This window comes from Jaculus jaculus, chromosome 15 (assembly GCF_020740685.1).
Source record: "Jaculus jaculus isolate mJacJac1 chromosome 15, mJacJac1.mat.Y.cur, whole genome shotgun sequence".
In the NCBI taxonomy this organism is placed as follows: domain Eukaryota; kingdom Metazoa; phylum Chordata; class Mammalia; order Rodentia; family Dipodidae; genus Jaculus; species Jaculus jaculus.
In genome coordinates this window covers 47559879-47586190 of record NC_059116.1, presented here as the reverse complement: position 1 = coordinate 47586190, position 26312 = coordinate 47559879, and the positions used below count along the sequence as shown (strand labels likewise).

The window sequence follows — 26312 nt, the reverse complement described above, 5'->3', positions numbered from 1 at the left end:
GGTACTTCAGTACAACAGTGCCATGATTAAGGACCCAGAAATAGGAAGGAGGGCCTTGCAGGTCTTACTGTGAGACCACCATCTCAAGTACAGGCATGGAAGGTGGCAGCGGCTGGGTGAGAAGATGCAGGTGGTAATGGTACCCGGATTCTCTTACACAGGGACAAACCGAGCACTTCCTGCAAGACTGACAAGTGGAAGTGCATCCCATTTCCAAGCTGAAACACTGATTGCGCCAATCACTGGGGTTGTAAAACCACCCTGAAGAATTAACAGCCTCCGAACATGCTAACTGCACCCTCATCAATTCATCTTTAGTTTCTGTTATCATATCACTGTCTCTGGGGACCCCTGGCTTGTCATCATTTGCCCTTTATAATTTATTCATCTTGCTCTTGCCTGCATCCTTTCTACTTATCATTCATCTTTACCGTTGTACATAAAATTAGATGGACCCTTCAATGGCAAGGCAGTCAGGAAGGGGGCTAGACCTCCTGGGGAAAGCCCCCCTGAAGGCTGAGGAAAGTCCTTCTAGAGCGTCCTATGGCTGCCACATGGAGTGAGTGAAAGGAAGGAGGGGGAAGAGAATGAGAGGAGGAAGAAAGGATTGGTGAGAAGGATGGGAAAAAAGGGTCAGTTGGAAATGACAGGCAAAAGAGAAAGGAAAAACATCCAGAAGGGAGAAAGAGAGGAGGAGAAAAGAGACAGGAAGAGATCAAAAAGAAAAAGAAAGAACAAGAAATAGACCAAGAGAAGGAAAGTGAGAGGCCAGGAGAATGACAGAGGGACTTCCAAGCAGCAGTACCAGAATTTCAACTGAGTCATCACCATCATTCTTCTTTTGTAAATTTTCCATGTTATCACCTTTCCTGGTAAACTCAGAGAAAGTCACACTGATTGTTCCATGAAAATGACTGGTCCTGAGTCACAATCACCTGAGCACGGATGGCAGAGACAATGCATGTCTGCTAAGCAGCCCTTGGGGTGGGGGGAGGTGGCAGTGTTGGTTTGCTCTGTGTTCTCTGGTTGCAGGAGTGAGGGTGCAGAAGCCAACCTTTAACCAGTGCATTGGAACTTTAATGTTTACCAACAGATACAGCAGCCCCAGCTCCCACCCCTGCTTTCCAGCTCCTCCTCTTCACCACTTTCCTCTTCACTCTCTCCAGGCCTCCTACTAACTGGACCCAGCCCCCAATGCCTAGCCTTGTGAGAAGCCTACCCTCATCAAGCCGCTCCCTGGGTTTCCCTAGCCACAGCCTCATCCCCGAGGCCCTGTATTCCTAACTTGGGGAACAGATGCATTCTTTCTCAAAGACAATCCTCTGAAAAGTCCCAAAGGTGGGAGCAGCTGGGACTAAGCAGCAGGGCTGTGTTTGAGGGAACACAAGTCTTCCGTGGGGCTTGCTGTGCCCACTCAGGCCCTGGGCAGCTCTCAGAGAGGATATGTAGTGCTCACAGCATCTCTCCCTCAGGTGAGCTTGCCATACAGGCTCCTTGCCAGCTGCGTGTGCTCAGCACTGGGCCATTTACTAATGCTCTAGGGTACTTCCTTCCTACCTGCCCACAGCCTAAAGATCATCCCCACAGTCTCCTTGAAAGCCCTAAAGCAACTGGCAGTGCTAACACAAGTGGGGATCCTGGTGGAGGCAGTAGACCCAGAACTATCTATCACTTGTGTGACCATGGGAATGTCTCTTGGTCTGCTCCTCTCAGGGGAACGGTGATGTCTTCCTCACCAGTGGCTATGAAAGGAAATGAGATCAGGGAGGAGGTGTGCAGCATCATGCTGATCTTAGAGTATGTGCTTACCAAACACCCACTGTGAACATCAAGCTCTTGTCCATACTGCCCGCTTTATTAGACTACATCTACAGCTCTGCTGTCTCACAACTTGTTGGGCAACTCCAAGAAGGGAAAGTGTTTCTCTTGTCTCAAAAAATACTTGCTGATAGGCTGAGAAGCTGCCTCTGCGAGTGTACCCTGCTCACATGGAGAGTAGAAGGGAATGGTCTGCAGAGGTCAGGCAGCCAGGAGAGGGGTGGGGAGAGAAGAGGGGAGAATAAGCAAGAAAGTGAGCAAGCGAGAGAGAGAGAGAGAGAGAGAGAGAGAGGGAGAGAGAGAGAGAGAGACAGAGGAAGAGGGAGAGGGAGAGGGAGAGAAACGAAGGAGGGGAGAGATCAGAAAAGTACAATCACCCTGTCTAGGTCCTGGCAGCAGGCCACATTCTCAAGGATCCTGGTGAGGTTTCATGATTTAGTAATCTCACTCTACTGAATCCATGCCAACCACACTAAAAAATAATAATTCATTTGTGACACTAGTCCTGGGATGACTCCATCATTCATCAGAGCAGTTTGATTAGGCCCAGTCACGGGGAAACTGACCTCTGATTTGGAAGAGTGGCCATTGGGGTCCTCTTCCCCAAGCTCGCCCTTATCCTGAGTAACGTTAGTACCCCTCTTCAGTTCCTAGTGCAGACTGTGCTGGGAGTTCAGTTGCTGTTGCTTTGTTGCTGTCGTTAGATACGGTGGAGTGTGTTTGTGTGACTGTGTGCATCACAACAATGGGATTAGTTTTCTTGGCAACAGGATGCTAGCTCTGTACCTTGCTGGGAAACAGAATATGCTCACTGCCTGCACTATCTTTCCCTCCTTGCTCTTCTCAGTGAGAAAGTAGAGGGCTGATTTTAATGGACTGATTTTAATGGGTTTTGAAGCCTGGAAAAGTGCCTAAGTTGCTGAGGTTACCAGTTTTCCAATCTTTTTTTAATTTTTTCCAGTTTCATTCCCCTTAGTCAGAAGCAGAGGGTGCTCACTGAGACACCTAGTATGGTCACCCCAGACAAGAAAAGAGTCTCCTTGTATCCCTCCTCACCACCTGTGAGGCCAGCCTCCACAGCTTGCCAGAGCATGGATGCCCTGCTCCTGTCCCTGCATTTGCTGGAGGCACACTTTCTCCGATCTTGGTGAAATCAGCTCACAATAATAATGGCAGTTCTGCTTTCTGGAATCAAAATGATTTCATTTTATTTATTTATTTATTTATGACTTCACTTTAAAGGATAATTTTACTCAGGCATTTTGTTTTTCATTTGTCTGTATGTGAATTTGTGTGGGGACAATGCCCTTAGAACTTTTCTCCCTACCCCTTCCCCCTGCCACCCATTCCCACCCAGAGGTGTGTGAAGAAAGAAAGGTATTCCAGGCTATGGCCTCTACCTCCCCTCCAACCCTCCATCTCATCCTCTTCACCCACGTTTCTTTACTTCCTTCCTTCTTTCTTTCTCTCTCTCTCTCTCTCTCTTTTTTTTTTTTGGTTTTTCCTCCCAAACTTGCCCAACTTGTCTTTGTGATTTCAGAAAAATGCCACTGGATCTCCCAGTATGAAGGATTAGCGCAGATTATGGGGAACACTGTTAATTATCAGTAGAAGGGGGGCTGGCGCCTCGCTCCAAAGTGCTTCTGATTTCCCCTGGGCCTTTCTGCCTGGTAATAAGCCTTCTTTAATCTGGCAGGCCCCTTGGTGAAATCAGCACCACGGACAGTGATATTGATTGCTTCTCAGAAACCATCACAGCTGCTCAACCAAATTACCTTTGATATGTGACCTTTAATGTAATTACTGCAACATCAAAGTATTTCTATAAATTATTAAAGAACTAATACACTCCATCATTCAGCTATTCTATTATATGTAAAATAAACAACCACAAGTTAACATTAGCTCCCGAAAGCCCACACTCGCTACTGAAATTCCAGGATTTTTTGCCTTTTCAAAAACCCTAACCCTTCCCTCTTTCTGTTTCTGCTTCCCCATCTGATTCCGGCTTGTAGCCGTCACGAAACTCCCCAGCAGTCTCTATCAAGCTGATAAAGAGCCTCCCATACCAATGTGGTATTTTCCATTCCATCTAGGCGACTCTCAAATACCTGTCACAATCTCTCCCCAAACAAAGTACCATAAACATCGTATTAATCAGCACACACCTTTCTCAGAAGTCTTTGATTATCTTACAATACGGCTTTATGCTTCGCACATAACGTGGGGCGATGCGGAGCATATTTCTGCCACACTACAGAGGGCACCCAGAAAGTAATTACTATAATATATGTGCATGTAGTGGCGCCACTAAAGAAAAAAAAATCTGGGAACCGCCACCCTGCCAAAGCCCGGCTCCACCACACAAAATCTGCGCGCGCCTGCATTTCCATAATTTGCGTCCGCGGTTATGTTATTAAGATGAACCAGCCCCGTGCTTTGCAATCACAAACACCAAAATACAATAATACAAAGGCTGTCTTAACGGAAAGAAAGGCCTGTGCAATTCCGCATTCCAGACCCAAAGCGGTAAAGAAGGATCTCTGATGCAAAGGAGGGCTGACCCACGGCGGGGTGTGGGGTGGGGGTGCCATTTGCTCTCCGTCTACCTGGTTAACCTTTCCCGCTGCGGGGCAGAAATGGAAACGTGTGTTTACATACGGCTTGCCTGGTAAGAATGTAAACATGCATGTCTAAGCATGGGCGTGCATACATCGGGAACACACGTGCTTCCCTGCAGGGCTTACTGTCTATGCTTAAGCAACACCTTATATTTACAAATTCTTTAAAATTATGCCCACAGGCAGGCATCTTTCCATTTATCTTCCGATACCCAGCAGCCGTATATCTCTCTCCCCTCCCCCGCCCCAGGCTCTCTGGACCCGCAGGAGACACCGCGCAGACCCTTGACCCAAGGCACACTTCTTATTTTATGGTGACGAACTAGCTTCGATAATAGCCATGGCTGATATCACACCCAGTTAGGGGGGCCATAAATAATTCTCCTCTCCCCCGCACCAAAGCTATAAACCAGGACCGAGGCGCGACAGTTTATCAAAGACGAGGGCTGGCTCCTTAAATAAACCGCGGTGATCTCACTCGCGGGGCTCGGGCTGGGGTGCGGGGTGGGGGGAGGACTCGCGGGACCGGCGGCCCCGGGGACCGAGCGGGGGCAGCAGCGGCCGGTGCGCGCGCCGCAGCCGCGTCCCCGCTCGCGGCCACCGCCGAGCTCGCCGCCCCGTGCCGGGCTGCTTCCGTCGGGCCTGGACGCCCCGGAGCCCCGGAGCCCCGGAGCCCCGGCGGGCCGCGCGCCCAGGACCTCGCTCCCCGCCCGGGCGCCCGCGCAGCCTGCAGGCGGCGTCCCCGCCCAGCGCGGCGCAGCTCGGCCTCCCCAAGTCGCCCCCTGTCGGCGCGCGGGTCAGCGCCAGCGCCGCGGCGGGCGCCACTTACCCCGGGGAGGGTCTTCTGCTCGTGCAGCGCGCTCTGGGCCTTCAGCGCTGACTCACGCTCGCAGTAGGTGAGGAAAGCGCAGCCTGCGAGGGAAGCAAGCGGCGACAAGGGTCAGTGGGGCGCCCCCGGCCCGGCCCCGCCCGGACACCCGCCCGGGCGCTCGCTCTCCCGCCCCCTCGCGCGCCTCGCCGCTCTTCCCACCTCTTTCGCTCTCGGGCCTCTCTCTCTCCTCCGAGCGTCCTGCCCTCGGTCCTCCCGGCTGTCTGCTTCGCTTTCCTACCGTGGCTTTGTAAAAAATTGCTGTTCCCCCCCCCCCCCACCACCACCACGCACTCTCTCCCCGCGGGTCTCTCTCTGTCCTTGTGCCCTGGTGACTCAGGCGTCTTAACCCTCTCCCCACTCCCTGCCAGTGCTGCTTAAAAGAAAAATAAAATCTATTTCAGTTAAATCTCTACTCCTCCCAGAAGAGGCAGCTATCCCTCCTAGCAAGCAGGTCCCACAGCGACATTTGCCCAAGCTTCCTTGCTCGGGACCCCTTCAGGAACGCAGGTGACTTCGGTGTCTCAGAGACCTTCCAAATAAAGGCTATATCTGCGAGGAAGATCCTGGATCCGCCGGTCCTTAATGAAATGAATAAGGCTGTCATGTGTCTCCCGTCCCAATTCCTGTTGTCACATTTGCAGTGCGGGTCTTCACACTCGTCCCACTTTGAGGGTTTCTTAGGCTACCCACTTAGTCCCAGAACCCAGGCCCATCCTTGTTCTGCCTCTTAACTCCCCCAGGCCCCAGGTGCCTTGTTTCATAGCACCTCTCCCTGTCCGGCCTCAGTCTGCAGTGAACAGAGAGCTGAGCGTGCTCGCCAAAGCCCAGTCACTTCAACCCACTGAGCAATTCTAACAGCCCCACGCCATTGCTCTTGCCAGGGGATCGGGATTGCTCTGTTCAGGGCAACCTCCTAACTTGTGGGTGGTGGTGGTGACTGTTTAATGCCTGCCCTGGGGGCACGGTGACAGGGGAAGAGAATGCCTGGTGCTGTCAGGCTTCCTGGGAGTTTCCTCCAATCGCCCAGCTTTGGGGGCCTCTTCTACCTGCAGGTGCCGCTGATGTGTCTTGGGGGCCCTGCAGGCTGAAGGTGTGATGAAACGCTAAGGGCTCATTTTGGCTAAGGCAGACCTAAGTCCTTTGGGGACCAGTGGACATCTCCCCTTGTTCTCTATATTGTCTTCTCCAGCCTCTCCTTCCCATTTTACTTCCTCCCTCCACTGCTGTGTTCAGTCAACTCATGGAGATGCCTTCTCTCCCCTCTTTAACTTCCTCTAATCCTGATCCTCTGTAGGAATCTGATGGCATCCTGGACAGCTCTACTGATGGCTCTCGTGCATCCACAGGCCATGTCCTTTCCTGACTGCCCACAGCTGGTCATCTGGTCCTTCAAGACCATTTATTTCCCGAGGGCTTGCTCTGTCCCGAAGCCCACAGGCTGGTGGTAACAATGTGATACATGCACCAGTCCTTGTCATCAGCTTGCTGCAGCCATTTGGTGCCCAAGGACAGGGCGTTCCTAGGGTCCGCTACAGTGCCTGACTCCCATCACCCAGCTTGTACCCAACAGCCCCTATTCTAGGACAGAATTGGGTTCTACTTCCTTTCCCCTCCTGGGTGGAGAGACAGCAGGAAGACAATGTGTGTGAAAAGGAAACGGAGGTGGAAGAAGGAAGTGGAGAGGAGACAGACACTCCAGTCCCCAGTGTCAGCTCAGCTCCACCTCCTACCAAGGAGCCTGTCTCCACTCCATCCATCCCTCCCCTCATCCAGGCTCACATCTCCCTTCCTCCCTCCTCTTCCCCCTCCTCCCTCCTGGTCACTGGCAGACAGTTATTGATGGAGACAGGGCAACTGAAATGAATAGCGGTCAGAGGCCCCATGACGTCGTCCCTCGTGCTGCGGCCTGCTTCTCCCGGGGGCGTCTTTTCTCCTGTCCCCTCTTCGTCCCCTTGTTGGCCTTCTGCCTGCCACTGAGAGGCAGCCAGTGCCTCAGCTGCATGCAGGAAAGCCAGCTTGGGACAAGGTCAGGGGCAGGTTTGGAGAGAGAAGAGGAGGAAGGAAGAGGAGAAGAAGGAGGAGGAGAAAATGGCCATATTGTTTACATAGTCCAGGATAACAAACAAAAAATTGAGGGGCCCGAGGGAGGAGAAAGGAAGAGTCTGTTGCTTTTGTCCAGCTTCTAAGAATTTCTTCCACTGTTTTTGAGAGAATTCAGAGATCCACTGTGGGCCTGTGTCTTTCTGGGACCCCCGGGCCCTGTGTGACCTCTCTGCCATCTCCTCCTCTGAATTTATATTCTGCCTGTCACTCTCACTCTTGCTCCCTCCCTGGCTTTCTTTGCTTTTCTTAACCCTACCAGGCACATTCTACCTTAGGGTGTTTCTAGACTAACACCCCACCCTTGCTATATGCCTGGCTCCTTCACTAGCCTCAGGAATCTGTCAAATGTGATCTTCACAGCTCGTCTCTTGACCCATCATTTAACACCACCCCCACACCTCCAGCACACATGTTCCTTTGGTCACCCGCCACCCCCGACATTAATATCTATTTGCTCATTGACTAGAAGTCTCCTTGTGCTCAGGTGAGGCCAGGAAAGTTATTTTATTTGGCTCCTGCTTTGTTTTCCTTTATCCGGGCTCAGAGCAGGGCCAGAGTGTCACATAGTGCTTGAGAGATCCGAATGCCCAAGCCTATTGGCTAACTTGGAAGAAGGGCCATCGGTGGTGATAATGGAACAGTCATGGAACTGGCACTCAGAGGCTCCCAAGAGCTGATCCAGGTCTTAGGGACAGTGACACACACACACACACACACACAAACACACACTGGACTTCCTTTGTGGCAGCCAATCACTGCGGGTGGCTCTGGTCCTCTAGGTACTCTTCCTCTGCTTTCCTTGAAGGGACTGACACCCAGCTATGCCATGGGGTGCCCAGTACCAGAGATTTATGTCTCTGAATCTTGGGCTCCTCAACTGCCCTGTTCAGAAAACCTGCTAGCCAATGATGTTAACTCCCATGGAGTGTGTGCATTGCAAATGGGTTTTGGAGCAGGAGAAGGGGAGGTGCAGAGCCCATCTCTGCACTGTGAGAAAGATTTAGCCTTCCGCAGAGGCCTCTGGGCAGCCCCATCTCAGGTTCTTCTCCAGCCATGTTTCAGAAATTGACCTTGTACCTCACATTTCATCAGGAGTCAGTTTACTCAAGGCTCTTTTCAGGAAGCAAATATGGATAAAAGGTTCATAATGCCAACTCCAGGGTGAGAAGGATTAGATTAGGCCCTGGCTGAGGGCAGAACTCTGAGGGGATGGCAGCCTTGATGAGGAGTGGCTATAGGAGGAGAAGAGCTTGTCATCACAACATGCCCTAGCCACGGGTCTGAGGGGAAACCCAGGAGGGGTTTGGGCCTCAAACAGCAGACAAAGGTTGGGCTCTCTGGTGTAGGAATGGGGCTTAGGCACTCAGAGCTCCTACAATAAGTAGTGGGACCTCCTGTGGTTACTCAGTGCTGAACCTCAGTGGGAGAGGGGTGGCCTCCGAGCAGTGGGGTAGAAGGAATATGGTATCTAGCAGCCACTACGTTAGCCAAAATCATTGTCCTAAGACACACTGAGGTATCCACATAGCCAGACCTGCTGAGAGCCTTTGGGAATTCACAGTTGGACAGGAGATGGGATTTACTCAGGGAGTCGCTCAATAACTACACAGGGCTCCAACTAGGGAGAAGTTCTGAGGAAAGATATCCTTCTTATGCAGGGGCACAGAGACCTCCCCCTGCCTTCAGGACAGCCACCCTCTCCAAGTCCCCATCCTACAAGTGATCCAGTGCTTGTGCTTACAGAGGAGAGAACGGGGCTCCACTGTGGCCATTTGGAATAGTAAAAATTGAAAGCCAATGAAATGTCCCCCAGGGCAAGAAATGTTTTTATTTTAAAACTGTGAATACTCTATAGCAGTTAAAAAGATGAAGTGATCCTTAATATACCAACACAGAAAGCCACATAGTCCAATGGGAAAAGTGATTGTATTATAATCGGCACCATGGATAAATAGCAAAGACCCACCTCTTTCCTTCCATGCACACTCCTACTGTGTTTACAGGCAATCTAGTAGTCACACCAAGCTAAAAACAGGGAATGGGGGGGGGGAAGAGGAGTGTCTCCATGACTCCCTCCTGTTTTGTTTTGTTTGATACATTTAGGCCCAAAATATATGTATGTATTACTTGCATAATTAACTTTCAAGAAAAAAATCTGTGCTAGGAGAATGGAATAAAAAGGTGAGTGAAGGGCTGGATAGATGGCTTAACGGTTAAGCGCTTGCCTGTGAAGCCTAAGGACCCCGGTTCGAGGCTCGGTTCCCCAGGTCCCACGTTAGCCAGATGCACAAGGGGGCGCATGCATCTGGAGTTCGTTTGCAGAGGCTGGAAGCCCTGGCGCGCCCATTCTCTCTCTCTCCCTCTATCTGTCTTTCTCTCTGTGTCTGTCGCTCTCAAATAAATAAATAAAAAATTTTTTAAAAAAGGTGAGTGAAGGTGGGTCAGCCTGACAGAATGTAGGACCCACAACCTGTTTTCAGGAGAAAGACCAAGATCACTGGCCATCAGCCGCCTGGGCCTGTCAAATACATCACTCCCTTCAGCTCCTCCCCTGCCTCAAAGCTTCCTCTAAACTACAGGCGGTGGTGCTCAGAAGGAGGTGTTTTACCTGGTAAGCTGTAAGTGTTAGTGGGTTCTGTCCATGGTTGTCAGTAGCAGGAGGTGGTGGTTGGAGGAAGGAATCCATGATGGGATAGCTCCTGGTCTTCAGGGAGTTTCCCAGCTGTGTGACTCTGAAGTGAGAAGCTACCCAAATGACCCAGGGAATCTCTCTCTCAGTCCATCTCTCACTCCTTCTACTGACCTCCAACCTTTCAAAGTCCCTGATTGTCATTCTTCCTTACTCTTCTTCCATTTATCAGTTCCATGTTTTGTGTCTTTGAATAGACTACCATCTCAGAGGGTGGAAAAGCTGACTTCCCAGTTCAGGTACTGAGAGCTGAAGGTCCAAGAGACTCCAGGCAGGAGTCCCATGATTAGGGCTTGAAGGGAGATTGTGGACATTGGACCTGGCCCAGTGGAAGGAAGTTAGGAGGGAGGAGATGTCATAGCCAGGGCATGGAAGAGTCCAGCCTGGAAAAGACAGGCAGAGTGGGGGGTGCAGAGGGTGTGGGCAGGTGAGGATGTGAGCACGCATGGCCTACCTTCTCTGACAGGGCAGGGCAATGGGTACTGGTTATGCATTGGAAGGTGGGCAGGGAATTCTCCCATGTGGGGGAAAAAATACAGCGCAGCAGAATTAATTGTACAGAGATGGCAGTAATTTGCAAAGCCTCTGTGAGCCAGGACAAAAGGCCCTTGTCACTGAGAAGTGAAGGAAGTGCAATTTCCTGCCCAACTCGGAACAGGGCTGAAGCCTGGGGTGTGATCATCATGGAAGGGAAGGCTCCTGATGTGATGGGCTCCTCTCTCTACCCGCCCCACCCCCCGCCCCAGGCTGGCCTTGGCTTCCTGCTAATTGAATTACAGAATTAGCCAGAGGAAGGTGGCCTTAGAATAAGAAGATCTGGACTTTAATAAAGCATCAGACCCTGGAATCAGATGGCCTGGAGGAAGAGGGAGACAGCTGGGGGTGGGGAGTCCCACCAGCCAGACCCAGGAGCAGAGGGGAAGGAATGGGGGACTGCACCCTCATTGCTGCACATGTACTGAGGGTCCCCTTTCATGGAAGCATATTGGATTGGTGTATCTTCTTGGGCAGTCCAGGAAAGGCCCTGTGCCCCACCCTCAGAACGTCTCTTAGTGTTCTTACCCAAGGCAGCTCTTGAAACTCCCTTAGGAGATTCAGTACACAGACACAGCCCTCTGCCTGTACTGGACAGAGAGAGGCAGGGCAAATCAGCCAGCTTCCCCAGAGAGAGGATTACTGGTGTTTTGCAGCTCTTGTCCTCTATGTTCTGGGTGGGCCAGGAAGCTGCCTGCCTTCTGAACCAGACACAGAGAAAGCTGCGAAGCAGAGCTCGATTCAGATTCACTCACTCAGTCCTCTTGCCTGCAGGCCTGCTCTACGCTGCCCCTCCTTCACACCCACCTCAGCGAGGGCTCCCTCCCAACCTATCACATGCTGTGGGTGTCTCCATGAACACTCACTTGAACACTGCCCATAACTGCCCCAAGAATGAACCATGGGACCAAGTAGGTGGGGTAACTTGCAGGAGAAACTGAATGCCATGCCTGAGCCTCACTTCATGCCACCATGATGCCATTTTCTCAAGACCTCTCTTGATGGGTCCTGAGCCTGAATCTTTTACAGCAGAACCTCCCTCTTTTCCCCCCTTCTCCCTTCCAGCACTCCAACAATTCATACAATTTTTCCTTTTCCAAAGAGAGGGTCAGACACCTTCCAGTCCCAGAATATTACTTTGATTCCCCGTTGCTTTTCCCTTTTGTTGGACTGGCAATAACCTCTCCCCCTCGACTGGCTGCCCCATGTCCCCCACCCCAGGGAGGTTCATGCCCTCCGCGACTGGGTAAGCTCCTTCCTCCAAGAAGCCCTTCTGGACTCCAGCAATGCTGACCTCTCTCTAGTTTGGCACTGAGGACGTATAACTTCGTCTTTGTGCTCATGCACTTTCCTACAGTGGAGATGCTCTGTTACAGGGGCTGATCACAGAAGGTGTGTGGGGAGGGTTCTTCCCCAGGGACAGGCAGCTTACAGTGCAGTTCAACTGGTCTCTAAACTCCATCCTAATTGGGGCTATCCAAGGAGAGAGCCCTGGGAGGTCAGGCTGCAGGAGAGCAGGGGTTTTTGAAAGGTGGAGCATGAGGTCTGAGGAAGTCAGCAAGTGGCTCAGGCCCCCCAGTGTTGGGGTCATCCATTTTACTCAAAGGAGGCAGACTAGGGGAGGGAGTGGTGTGACCAGCTGCCACTTTTTTAGGCTTAGTACGCCGCCACTGCCTGGAGTCTTCTCTCTAAATTAGAGGCTTCACAGAACAGGATCCATTCGGGAGCCTGGCTGAATTTTGGCAAAATTACTCTTCACTGAATACCATGGGAAGGTGAATAGGCCTCCTTGGGGCTCTAAGTTTGTCTTATCCTCACCATATTCTTTCTTTTCCTGTGTGTGTCCTTGAGGTTGAGAGGTTGAGATGGCCCAGAGCTAGGTTGGCCCAGCTTCCCCTGCCTAAACCAGGACGCCCAGAGGAAGAGATCCATCTCCTCTTTCTCCTCTGGCCAGGCACACAGCAGCCAGGGCACAGCACAGGGAGAGGAGCCACAGACTTCATAGGGTTAAAGGTGCAGCCTGTGGGTCTTTTGCCAAGTGTCTCTCCCTGCCAGTTGCCCTTGTTTACACCTTAAACATTGGAGAATTGCATGTCTGACGTCTTCGGCTGCTCCATTTCTACAGCACTGTGGAAAGGGACAAAGAGTGGACATTACATATTGATGGCCTCGCCTCTCCCCTGGCGTCGTGTTCCCCTGTCCCTGGCCAGGGCTAATGGGGCCCATGAAGCTAAAGGAGATGGGGTGTGACCCAGCCTTTCCTTTGCCAGGCCTGTGGGACTGTTCATTTCTGCTCAGTTGATTATATTGTGGCCATTGTTCTCTCAGCCATGGGGTTGTTTCTGTGTCCTTGCTGTGAAGCAGCAGCTCCCTCAGGCCCCCAGAAAAACACGAGGGTGCACCCGTCTTTGGCTATTACATGCCCAAGTGGCCGTCACATCCATGGCCTTATCATTCTTGCACCTCAGAGTAGACATGGGAGTGTCATCAGCTTTCAACAGCCCAGAAAAGAGTCTGGAAGAGGCATGTGACATGGCTGCAGTGGAAGGGCAGACATACAAGGTCTCCTAACAGGTTCAGATCTGAGGACAATGTGAATGTGGATGATCATCAGGGAGACATTCAGCCAGGTCCCTGGGTAGAAATGTCCTCTCTCCCCATCTGGCACTTGATGGCCTTTACTTGGAAGTAAGAGGCTCAGAGACAACCTTATCTCTCCCTATATGGACCTGGGCAAAGTTAGTTAAGGTAGCTAGCTACTATATTGCTCTGCCACTGGGTCTTCTCGAGAGCCAGTGGCCCTCATGCTAGGGGTTCCTCCACAGAGGGCACTAGCTGAGAGCACCAAGGTTGGATTCTAGCTGCATTCCTGCTTATACCAGTACCAGGGAGTTCATTGCTAGTACCTACAAACAGAACACTGTTCCTTTCTAACAACCAAGTAGGAAGTTAAGATCCTTCATTTTGAATTCTGAGAACAGAGCTTTGGCACACTGGATCTCAGAGGTGTCTTTGGTGTGCCTAAACTTTTGCATCATGGGCAATAGGCAAGTCTCTGATCAAAGCAAAGTGCATCTTAACTGGCTTAGGTAAGGAGATCACCTCCCTTACTCCAGCTAGTCTTTGAACCCTTGCTCCCCATGCACACCTGAGATATCTTTCTCACTTATCCTGTCTGCTCAGAACTTGGGAGGCTCACAGATGGTCTTGGAATATAGTCTAGCCTCTGCCCAACAGACTGAACCCCTCCATGGATTCTCTCTGTGAGCTCAATTGTGGAGTCAGTCTTATGTCCACAGGAGGCAGATGGGTAAATGCTTGTTTGTTTGCACAGGATTCCCCTTACTGGATCTCTATTTGGTGATTACTGGGTAAGAGGAATTGGAGGCTATTTCTCCAGAGAGAGGCTCTTCCCCATGCAGAGAAATCTGTGCACCATCTGTCCTTTGGCTGCTTCTAAAGTTATGACCCCTATCAGCAAGGCTAAAGATCTCCTGACATTGCCACAAAGACTGCTTTTGCCTCTCAGTGTGCCCTCGTATGTGAAGGAGAAGGAAGGATAGAACTCTCAGATGCCTTTATCCCATGAAAAGAGATTATATCAAACGAGCAAGACAGTGGATGTGAGTCCCTTTGTGGGACAGACCCTTCCACTCAGTCGCCCTGCTAAGCATGTCTCTCCAACAATGTATGGTTTTGACACTCCTGGACTTTGTCCCTTCAGCCCTCCCTTGGAATGTCTTCCTAGGTCCTAGGTCCTCAACTCAATCCTCCCATGCTGGGAGCTCTGCTCAATGGGAAGTTGCTCCATGCAGCCCCCGCTAGCTTCCCAGCTCCTGCAGACTGTGCCTGGAATGAGCCCTGTCATCTTCATAGACAAACCAGTCATGTGGTGGCAGCATGGTTTTCCGATGGAGCTGGACCTCCTCACTGAGGACCCAGGACTGGTGCCTTTTAAGGGCTGCCTGTATTGTGCTGGTCAGAATCAAGAGGAGAAGGTATGTCTGCTCCCCTGTGATTGCAGTGGTCATGCAGGGCACTCGGGACCTTCTAGGTGAGGTGAATTAATCTCAGCTGTGTCCTTTGGCTCCTTCCTTACAGGCTTTAATTCACCGAAAGGGCAAAACAAAGTGTGTGTGTTTATGTGTGATGTATCTGCACACTAGCCCAAAACTCCAACCTCAGCATCCAAGATAGGCTGTTTTGAAAAGACCAATAGCCAGGAGTTCCATATTATAGGATCAATGTTTAGAAAATGTCATTTTCTTCTTAAAAGCAGAAAAACAATCTCACCCAGTCTTAGCAGGCCATAGCCCAGCTTTCCACAGAAGGCAGCTTTCTTCCTTAAGTTTAAGTTACTTTACTGGCTGGAATATGGGCTTCACCCAGTAAAAATTGGACAAGTCCAACCACAGACATTTAATTCAAGGGCTGAGGCAAGGAAGGAGTCAGCAGATGTGATCTGGGTGCTGGCCTAGTGAGTCACTCCCTCTAGCCTCAGATCTCAGCAGAGGGGCCAATCACATTTTGCAGAGGAGCAGGGGCTCTGGGTTTTGGGCTAGAGCCACTCCAAGCCACCTGACACACAGTGCCGACTCACAAGGCGTGTTTATGTGTTAGCAAGTAAGGAAGGTGACCATGGTGGTAGAACAGAGCCCAGCACCCAGCTTTATGTTTCTCTTCCTTCAATGTCAATACAACTCACCAAGAAAGAAGCTGAGTTAATGGGTCAGATGACTGATGACTAAGATTGGAGGTGTTGTCATTTGTGGATGAAATAATAGTACACTTAATTCATTTCACAACTTGACAGATAATGAAAGGCATATCCACCGACTTAAAGGAGACTCTGAGTAAGTTAGCAAGGAGACCTTAGGTATACTAGTAAGGCCAGTTGATGAGTATGCAACAAACATCTGCTGGGTCACAGAGGACGGAACAAATGCTGAAGTTTGGTTATGTGTTGGGTATTGTGCTAAGTGCTTACATGGATCAACTCATTCAGTAGAACTCTGTAGAGTTATCACCCCATGGAAGAGGTGAGAAAACTGAGGCATCAAAAGGTTAAAGACAGATGCAAGGTCTGATGGCCAGGGCCATGGCAGCCAACCTTCTCTGACCGCTGCCTGGTCCCTGCAGTCTTGCTGATGAGTTCCTCAGCTCTGCCTAGGGCAGAACTCATGCAGAAGTGCTTTCTGAAATCCCAGCACAGAGTGGTCTAGAGGGAAGGATGTCCAAGAAAGGATCCACATGTGCAAAAACAAAGTGGGTAGATGGTACCCTAGACTGATTTAGCACGGCACCAACCCTGTCAGCTATGTACAGACACCTTGTTTCTTTGGTTTTCTTGCTGTCCTTCCTTCCCTTCTTTCTTCTTTTCCCTCTTTCTTCCTCTCCCCTTCCCTTCATTTTTTCCTTGTTATTATTTTCTTTCCTTTCTTCTCCCACCTACCTTTTAATAGATTTATTCTATTTACTTGAGAGAGAGAGAAAGAGGCTGAGGGGGTAGGAAATGGGTGCACCAGGACCTTCAGCCACTATAAATGAACTCCAGAAGCATGCACCACCTTGTGCTTCTGGTGTATTTGGGTCCTGGGGAGTTGAACCTGGATCCTTTGGCTTTGTGGGCAAGCGCCTTAACTGTTAAGCCATCTCTCCAGCTCCTCCTTCCCTTTTTTTGTCTTGACTAGAACTCCAGTGTTCTCCCTTGCATGCTTACCTCACTGTCTTCCTGGATATTCTAGGCAAGGACATTTGTTCCTGTTCCAGTAACACAGACCTTGAATCTTCTGTTACCAGCCAGCTGTGGCCTTTGGGAACATTATCTAACCCCCATGACTTGTTTCTACCCACAACCACAAAAAGGTCTGTGACCTTGGTGTGGTGGGAGGTAGGTCTGGTTCTAACAGCAGCCTCTGTCATGTTCTAAAGACCTCTGGTGAGTTTATGCAGCCTTTCCATGGACTTAGGAAATGGGCATGACACTTACCTGCCAGGGTTTGGGGTGTCTAGCAGAGCACATGTTATGCAACGGGTTGGGAAGGTATTCATGTGACTGTCATTATCAGTAGCAATAGCTGTGATGGGATGCTTAACATCCCCAACAGTGTGAACAGTGACTCTGGCATTTAGACCAACTGAGGTTGCCTACTTCCCTTCATAGGACCTATGGGTGTCACTTGATCACACACTTCCATTCACACTTCCCCAGAACAGGGGCCCTCTGATCTTTCCTGAACATTATAGGCTAGCTCACAAGGAGCTCAGAATGACTGAATGTTTATACTGAGACTCTCATATGCAAGCTTTGTTTACCTCTTGTATTTAATATGCTAATGACAAGAGGTATAATGAACTGGCAGGTACCTGGGTCCATGGAGCTGGCTTCATGCTTCCCCAAAGAGGCACTGTGGTGTCAAGTGTTTCTTTTTGTGAAAGGCATTGATAAAACCTGTGAAGGTGGTTTGGGGGGACTGAGAGAGGAAAGTGGGAGTGTCAGGCAAGGGGTAGAGGAGTTGGACTCCTACTCAGGAGTGAGTGGTGAGGAATTCTGGAAGCTTTAGGAAGGGATACATGGTGGGGCACAGGGCCCCAGGAGAGGAATATGTCCCCAGTAGGAAGGAGTCCAACAAGGCTTGAGCATCTGCATTCATGTTACCCTGTGAGCTTCATGACAGGGGGTCAGCCTAATGTGCCATGGGCCCTCATCTGCCCTGTTCCCAATACAAGGCCTGGTATTTGGGTGTAGTATAGAGTGAGGGGAGGACAATGGTTTCTATGTGAATGATGCCCAGAAGCTAAGTAAGCCTCTGGGTAAGTTGCATCCCTGAGCAAGTCAGCAGATCTTTCTGGACTTCCATTTCCCTTTCTGTGAAATGGGTTTGATAATTACTGCTCACGTGTCCCCAGATCTAGGAAAATTCTGACTTATATTCATTAGTAAATCAATAAATGGGAGCAAGGAGGGACTAGGAAGCATACATTTCACTTAAAGATGAGGAAATGATGCCCAAGACGACCATCTGAATGTCAAAGCCACTTCAATCCCTAAGGATGTGTGAGGTGAGCCAAGAGGCTGAAGAGACCAGGCCATCCTGAGCCCTGAGCAGGGAAAGCAATGCCTCACTCGACACGAAAGGTCCCCAACTGTGTAGGCAACAGACTGTGCATCGACAGAGAATGCCTTCATAGCCTGGCACCAAATGGAAGGGAACAGAGGTATAAATGCACGCGAGGAGATGTGGCTGCATTCAGCTAGGCCCCCTTTTCCTCCTGGGTGGATAGTAGAGGGTGGATGGAGTGATGGGTCTGAGTTGTTCATGTGCTCCCAGAAGCATGTGAAGGGGTTGTTCTCTATCCTCACTCATCATGTGAGGGTTTGGAATGGGCTGGAAGGGGTATTGTAGGACCCAGGAGGAGTGAGATGTGGTAAGCAGAGGTGGGATGGAGGGGAGTCCTCTCCATTGGGCTTCTATCCTTGGTCTTGTGCTTCTCTCTCTCTCTCTCTCTCTCTCTCTCTCTCTCTCTCTCTCTCTCTCTGTGTGTGTGTGTGTGTGTGTGGTGACTGCATGTGTGTATGTCCTTGTGGAGGCTATATGACAACCTCAGGCACGATTTACATTTTTGAGAGCAGGACTCTTACTGGTCTGAAGCTCACCAACTGAACTACACTGGCTGGCCAGCAAGCCCCAGTGATCCTCTTATGTCTGCCACCCCAAAGCTAGAATTATAAATGTGTACCGAAACAATCAACTTCTTTTCTTTCTTAATATAGGTTCTGGGAATAAAATGACAAGCCCTTTATTAGAGACTGAGCTACCTGTTTAACCCTTCCTGGACTATCTACTCATGAGAAGTTGTATCCCTCAGACAAAGTACAACCCACATCCTAAGCTTCACCCTGAGGCACGGGGCTGACCTCAGAGGTTCCCCGCAGTACTGGGTATGTGGATTTGGCAGAGAGCAGAGGGTCCAGGGCTGCCGGCAAGGATGACAGAAAAAGGCCTGCACAGCACTTGGCTATGAACAGATGTAGGGCTGGAGGTGGCGACTTAGTTCAGAAGCCAGGATGGGGCCCTTCGGGTAAGACCCTGGGCTTCTGGGTTGCTCCTGTGTTAATCCACACCTGAGGAGCAGGTTCGTGTCGGGGACATTCCAGGAACTGAAAGTAGGAAGCAACGTTTACAGTTGAGGATCTTAATTTTGCTCCTACTCCTTCCTTCTTCTGCACTGTCAGGAGAGACCAAGTGGAGCCCCCAAACTCTTGCAGGCTCCTGAGGCTGGCTACTACTCAGTTCCCTCAATAAGGGACTAGGAGCTGCTGTTTGCCCCACCGTGGCCTAAGAAGAGGAGGAGGGAAGGAGGTGAGGCTTGGCAGCGCCTGCCTTGGGCAGGAGGGCCTTGCACAGAGGGTGCATGAAGGTAGCCCTACTGAGCAAGCCTCAGCTCCAGGGACCCAAGGGCTATAGGGCCAGGAGGGAACATCAGGGGAGCTTCTCAGGAGTGAGAGGCCACCTGGGACCTTAATGGAGAAGAGCAAGGAGGGGGACAGCAAGGCCTTCCTAGTGACTAGAATGAATGGCACCGGTCAAGGACAGGGCCAGCAGACAGGGCCAGGCCCAGGGCCTTTAGAAACACATCCCAGGATGGACTGCATGGGGCTGGCCCACTCTTTCTCTTCTCTTTGGCCCTTCCTTCTATCCTCTTCTCCATCAGCAATGTTTTGTTTTGGGGCAAAGGGCAAGCTACAACAAGAAGGGGAGAAATTGCAGCTAAGTGCGAGGTGTCACATTCTGTACTGTGGTCTGCACAGCTCTAGCTGCCTCAGCCTCCCACGACCACGCCCCCCCAGAATCCCCAGCTACCACTCGCCTGTTTTTGTCTGCAGGTCTATATATAGCGACCGAGAGGCACACTCTGGAATTGGATTTGATGTAGCCCTCTGGACTCCAGCTAACTTTTGGGGAGTAGTTTTCTTGGGAGCCTGCCAGTCCAATTCCTCCCTCATGAACACTAATTACCGCACAGACCTTCTCCATGAAATCCGTGCTGAAGCCATTTCCATCCAGGCGGCTCTCCAAGTCGAAATTTTTCTACTGGGAACCGACAGCCGCAAATAAACCTACCATCTACTTAGCAACGGAGAGCGAGAGCTGATGGGAGGTGGGCAGGGAGGGGGTGCTGAGAGTGAGTGGGAGGGAGTGGAGGGGAGGGCTTGGCTGGTTTCTCTTCTGTTTTTTATTTTTCAGAATGGATGCAATCATCTCTCATAGGGAAGGTGGTACAGGCCTCTCCGAGGACAGTGCAGTGTGGTCCAGGAGGGAGGACCAGCTATCTGAGAAGATGGACCCTGCTTTGGGTTACTTGAGCTTGGCCAGGGCACCTCCTGGCCCTGCCGTGAAAGAGAAGCAGCGCCTGTCCTCTCTGGGTTTTCTTCGTTCTTCCTCTGTTCTACCCTCTGTCATAGCCCAGCACACCTGGGCGTGCCTGGCTCCCCCTGCCTGGCCTATGGATGGTCTCCATCCCACTCTGCTGGGGAACTCATTCCCCAGCCAGGGCTCGGGTGACATCTCACCTCTGCTAGGCAGCTGGCTCTGAGCCCTCATTCTGACCTCCAGATGGCTGTGCCATGTACCCAGCCATGGAGCTGGCTCTGCCCTCCCTGCTTCCTAATAGAACCCATGAATCAGCTACCCCAGGAAAGTTGGGCATTAGAGGGAAGAAGCCTTTAAGGGTAGATGGGGTGTCACACACCTGGGAGCAGATACTTTCTCCTCTAGTTTTCAGGGGCCCAGTGGGAGGTACAGAGGGGTCAAGCGGACTGGAATCTGAATGCGGGAGTCCATGTCCTAAGCAAGAGGTTGCTGCATGGCTGTGGGGTCAGGCCTGCCACCATTTGTCTCAAAGGTCAGCCCAGGGCTCTCTGCTCTCAGCCCCTGAGCCAGGAGTGTTTCTAGCAAAGGAGTAGCAAAGCTTCATTTCATCAGGAGGTTTGACAAGGCCCAGGGCAGATTTAGTGAGCTTTTGTGGCCACTGGCCCAGATGCCAAGCTCTTGGCTTTCTGGCCAACAACCTTGAGCAGCCTGAAAGCCTGCTCTGGCATCAAGGCCATAGTAACTGCCTCACCTAGTCAGCCGAGAGCTTCCACCTCCCTTTGTCGAGTGCCTTCAGCATTGTGCCTAGATCTGTGTCCAGGGACTTCTTGCCAGGGCCACAGCATGTCGTCCCTCATCTTTCTTAGAACCTCAGCATCTGTTTATGACACCTGCCTCCGGCTTGGGTGCCATTGTAAGGCATCTAGTACCACCTCTGTTGAGAAGGTTTGCTGAATCCCTTTGTTTCTCTAGCTCTCAGGTTTTCCATCTATCAAATGTGCACAATGGCTCTTTCACATGAGTGGGCAATGAGTAGTAGCTAGCTACTTGCATATCAGGTGGGAGCCCTTGAGTTCCCCGCCCCATATTCACCTGACTCTCCACATCCAAGGTGCTAGGGTTAAGGCTGAAGCTCCATTCTCCTCTACTGAAAAGCAATCAGCACTAGAGAATTCCCAATAGGACAGAGAGAAAAACTTCCCTTCCCAGTGAAGGAGAGGCTGGGAGTCCCTGGAGCACTTCCCTTTAGAAGCCTGGGCAAGAAATCATGAAAATGGTTTATATGGCCTGAGACAAGCCATCTTTCTCCCTTGGGTAGTTTCAGCCTTATTGATAAGTTGGGGAGTGGAGCTGGGTAAGCAGTGTGGCCCCTTTACGGAGATGGTGTGGGGTGATGGTTAAGAAGGAGGCTGTAATGGTTACTCTGGGTTGTTGAGTTCACAGGATTTAGAATGCCCATGGAAACAAATCTCTGGACATGTCTGTCAGGGATTTTCTAGATTAGGTTAATTGGGGTAGGAAGACCCACCCTCACTGCGGGGAGCACCATTCCATAGGCTGGGGTCTTGGACTGGACTTAATGGAGAGAGTTCTTCTTGACTGTGGTGGCCAGGTACTTCATGCTCCCGCTGCCGTGAGCTCCCTGCCACCAGGGACTGTGATCTTGAACTGCAAAGCAAAACGAGCCCTTTCTTCCTTAAGTTGCTTCTGGCCAGGTATTTGGTCTTAGCACTGAGAAAGTAAGAAACACAAGGCTCATGCAGTGCTCAGTTTTGTCCCCGCTGAGCTGAGTGACTTGGGCCAGGCCTGCCCTGGCTTCCTTCTCCCGTGAATGGGCTCTGAGAGCTCTTCTCTTCCTGGGTGCTGAGGGGTGACTGGAGCCCAAGTGTGCACCACGAGCAGCATGCACCTTGGACATGCACTCTCAGCCGGGGTCAGCCCTTTGTGTCTTTGTACAACTCTAGTGGCCACCCGCATGGGAAAGCGCTGGCCATGCACTGGGGATGTGGCTGAGCCATGTGTGCATATTTTCCCATTTAGTCCAGTTGCTCTATCTTCAGGTTATGTGTGTCTGAAAAATGGACAGAACTGGGGTATAGGGAAGGTGGCAAGACCAAGGTGCTGCAGGGTCATGGTCATCACTGGGCATCTACAGAGTAGGTAGGTCTCAGTATCTGGCTACAGTGAGTGATCTCCTCATCAAGGAATGGGCCTGACCTATGGACACCTTGGGGACCAGGGAAAGTGGTGAATGCCAGGCCTGGGTCAGCAGCCAGGAAGACCAAGAAGAGAATGAGAGGACGAGTCTCATAGAGGGAGAGGAAATGCCACAGAAAGTGTCCCAGGAGGAGCAAAGCGTGAGCAGTCACGAGAGAATGAAGCCCTCGCACGGCTGCTGCAGGGCCCATCATTCCACGTGATGGCCCACCGTCTTCACTGCCACCTTGACTGTATTGAGTTTTTCCATTGATTTATTTATGAGAGAGAGATAACCGGAATGCTAGGGCCTCTAGCTACTGTAAACAAACTCCAGACGCTTGTGCTACCATGTACATCAGATTTACTTGGGTTCTGGGAAGTTGAACCTGGCTCCTTAGCCTTCACAGGCAAGCACCTTAAGTGCTAAGCCATCTCTCCAGCCCTTGACTGGATTTAGAATCACCTGTGAGATACACCTCTGGATATATGTATGTGAGGAGATTTTGAGAAAGGTTCAACAGAGTAAGGGAGACCCACCCTGAATATGGGCAGCACCATCCCAGTCTGAATGAGAAGGGGCAAAGAACCTGCCACCTGAGCACCAGCATTCACTTTCTCTGCTTCCTACACAGATGCACTATGACCAGCCACCTAATGCTTCACCCCCCAAAATGATGGAATGCAGCCTTCAAACCACAGGCTAACAGAACAACCCCTTTCTTTCCTTAATTTTTGTCCAGTATTTTGTCTCAGCAACCAGAAAAGCAACTAATACAATAGTTTAAGTTGGAGTGCCTTTGTCTGGCTGGGACCCACAGGTCTACTGACCTGAACCGGTCAGGCCAACCCTCAGTGCCCCAGAGCAGTCTGGGCTCCTCACAGACTTCCTCCAGCAATGCTTACGCTGTCTAGCCTGGCTTCCTCACTTCGATTCCTGGTTTGTTTTCCTTAGGAGAACACCAAGCTGCCTTCAGCAGCGTTCAGCTGAAAGGGCCGTACCCATGGGGGCTTCCTGGAGGGGAGGCTGGCAGTGAGCACTGCGATGCTGGCCGCTGTTCTCGCACAGCAGGCTCTTGGAAGAAGAGACCTCCATGGCCCCAGGGTCATGTGGGGGTGAACTAGAGGTCAAATCCTTCCTGTCTAAGGTAAGTGTCCTCCTCCCCCGGGGTGTCTTCTCCAAGGAGCATTCATCCATGCATGCCCAAGTAGCTGGGAGGGGAGCAGTGCTGTGAGATGTGGGCTTTGACACTAACAGAACTGGGTTCCTCTCTTTTCTGGGTTCTGCCACTTCCTGGCTGTGTGGTATCAAGTTCCTTAACCTTTCTGAACCCCACTTTCCAAACTATACAAAGGTACCCATGACATTGACTATATCAAAGCTCTATACTTGTGTCAAGCTTCCGCTCCATGCCAGGACTCAGGTGTGCCCCTTTGGTAAGGCCATGGAGGAAATGTGTCTGGCCCCTGGATAGCTTAGTCCTCTGTGATCTGCACTGAGTAACAGACAGGGTAGTGGTGATCTTAGACTCATGGGTAGGTGCCCTCTCTGGGGCCTAGCACAGCAGTGGGCAGGCTGGGCCATGCAGAGCCTCAGCCCACGCTTGCTTCTCACCCTCCCATCTCCACCCCTGTGCCACCCCCCTGTTCTCTGGGCATTCTCTGTTCTTTCTTTCAAGCAGGCGGCTGAACAGGAAAACAAATCAAGGTTGCCTTCACATCTTGGAGCCCGTGATGCTCCCGAGAAGCGATCCCTTGCTTCTCATTTCCCACCCCAATAACTCTTGTATATGGAGTGTGAAATAATTAGCAGTGGCAAAAATAATTTAGGAAACAAAAAGAAACTAATTGTGTAGGCTTGTTGGGGGAAAGCACAGAAGACCCAAACCAGCCACTGTGTGGGAAGTGGACAGACTGACGGACCAGCTCCCTGCAAACTCAAATGGGAGATGAGCATGTGGAAAGGCCCCCGGGGTGCCTCTCAGGACCAGTCAGCCCTTGCATCCCTGATCCTCCACGAGGCGCCATCCATGCTGTAGCCAAGGTAGGTGCCCTCATGGGCCCTGAGGTGACATCCTCAAACACATTCAGCGTTCTATACTCCATCTCCCATGATCCAAGGAAGGCAGATGGAGAGGGAGGCTGGGTCACCCAGAGTAAATTCCTGTGATCTCTTGGGACTGGCTTAGTCCTTGAACTTGTGCTAGAAGCAGCTGGCAGGCCTCCCACGCCCACGGGCCCAGAAGGTTCCTCTTCCCTCTCCTGCCTGCTGTCACTTTGCCATTCAGACTTCCAGCCACAGCCGACGCCCACTGCACATCAGCGCTGCAGCTAGGGCGCCATTAAACCCAGTGAAGTGGTGCTTCTTAGGAACAGGAAAGTCGTCCTGTGCCTCTGTCTTCTAACTCTGAGAAGTTTGCTTCCTCCTCGGACACCTTCCACCTGCTGAGCTCCCTCTAACCCTCTCTTACCTTTGCTCCTTGCTTTCCAGCAGATGGGGGGTTGGAGCCCTTATTTCCCGGGAAAAGATAAAAAGTAACAGGGAGACTCTTGTACTTATATTCCTGCATGAAGGGAGTGAGCCTAGAGAGATGATATGACTAACTGGGCAAAGGCCATAGTCACCAGGAAGGTGGCTCAGGGGTGACCCAAAGCTGACTTCCTGTCCCCTGGTGCTTCTGGCTTCTGGCTCAACAACCCACCTGAACTTTTCTGGATCTTGTTGGCCACCATGGTGCCCTCTGTCTCCTCTACCGTAAACACTTCCCGGGGCCCCCAAGACCCTGACTCTCATCCGAATGACTGATGGGCAGAAGGAAGGGAGGATGCACTGCAATTATGCCTGCCTTGGTTCCCCCTCCCCTGCCTATATGTGTGGAACATTTGTGCTTGTAACTGATTTACAAGGTTGTTTATGGGGGGGGGGAGGGCAGAAATCCACCCAGCTCCCTATGACTGCATGCTTTCCTGCTGCCTGCCTGCTCCTCCTCTTGGTCTGGCCCTTCAATTACCTCCAAATTTGCCCACTGGCCTCCAGCATCTCAGCCTCGGGCCAGCACAGAGACTGTCCCAAGGTCAGGCTCTGAGCTGTCATATCCTTGCTTGCAAACATTCTCTAACTTTCCATTTCCTGGCAAATCAGTGCACTCTTCTCCAGCTGGCCTCCTGTGTGGCACTGGTCCCCACCATCTCCCTTAGTTAAATCTCAGTGTTCAGGGAATTGCTTTACATTTTGTTTCCTCAGGAACAAGACAACTCTCTGAGAGCCCACCTGGGCTCACACCTGGTTGTTCTCCCTTACGTGGTTATTTTCACTGGGAATCACAGCAGCTCTCGTGTGGTACTTATGCCACTGTGGCTTGGCTTGTGCCCTGTCACACCCACTGCCTGCGGGGCTCAGAGCATGTCCACACTTGCCCAGCTTCCTGGGTTTGGCCATGCTGGGGATTGGTAGCCTTCAGCCAGAAACCTCGGGATTTGATGTCTCCCTCATACTGCCACCTCAAAAATGGGTTCTTCTCTCTGCCTCTGTCTTAGTTTAGACCTACTCCCTGAGTGGGTCCCTCCTGCTGCTCTGGGGAGATGCTACCTCCTCCCTATGAGGCTCCCAGCTCCCATCTGGCTAGACTCAAGTTGGATTGCTGTTGTAGAAGATCCGGGACCCCTGAAGGCTCGTCTCAGTCAGGGGAAGCCATGGGAGCTGGAGGAGATTCTGGCTGGCAAGCACCAGAGGTGGGACAGGTGTGTCTGCACCATCAGTTTAGAATTAGCATCTCGGATGAACTCAGGGACAGTGCCTGGAGAGGGAGGGTGATTCCCAAGGGACAGGTCTCTCTGGGTCCATTTGCTGTGCTAATTGCCTGACAGCATTCTAGGACACAGGTCTTGTGCTGTGGTCACATCACATGCTAAGCAGCTGAGGTCTTCTGCCCAGTAGGGATGGAGTAGTGCGCATTCTCACCGCCTGCTGGGCTGACGGATGGTTCAGGTATGCGCCTGTTGTGCATGCTGACAAATGCCACTGCTGCAGCTGCAGGGGACACAAGCCAGCTGCTACCATAACACCTTTGCGTGTGGCCCGAGGTCATGCTGTGAGCTCCAGGAGT

At 51.3% G+C, this 26312-nt stretch overlaps 1 protein-coding gene across 44 annotated transcripts in view; it reads right to left on the bottom strand.

Moving 5' to 3' along the window:
* The window catches only part of Celf4 (CUGBP Elav-like family member 4), a 286218-nt gene that overhangs the window by 201781 nt on the left and 58125 nt on the right, over nt 1-26312 (bottom strand). For 43 of the 44 annotated variants that reach the window (XM_045135338.1, XM_045135344.1, XM_012950739.2 and 40 more), the window contains exon 2: nt 5269-5351. In XM_045135338.1, the coding sequence (XP_044991273.1) occupies nt 5269-5351 (83 nt within the window). Of the gene's footprint in view, nt 1-5268; nt 5352-5469; nt 5568-26312 lie in introns of those variants that run through there. The other variant, XM_045135379.1, reaches the window with a different exon arrangement.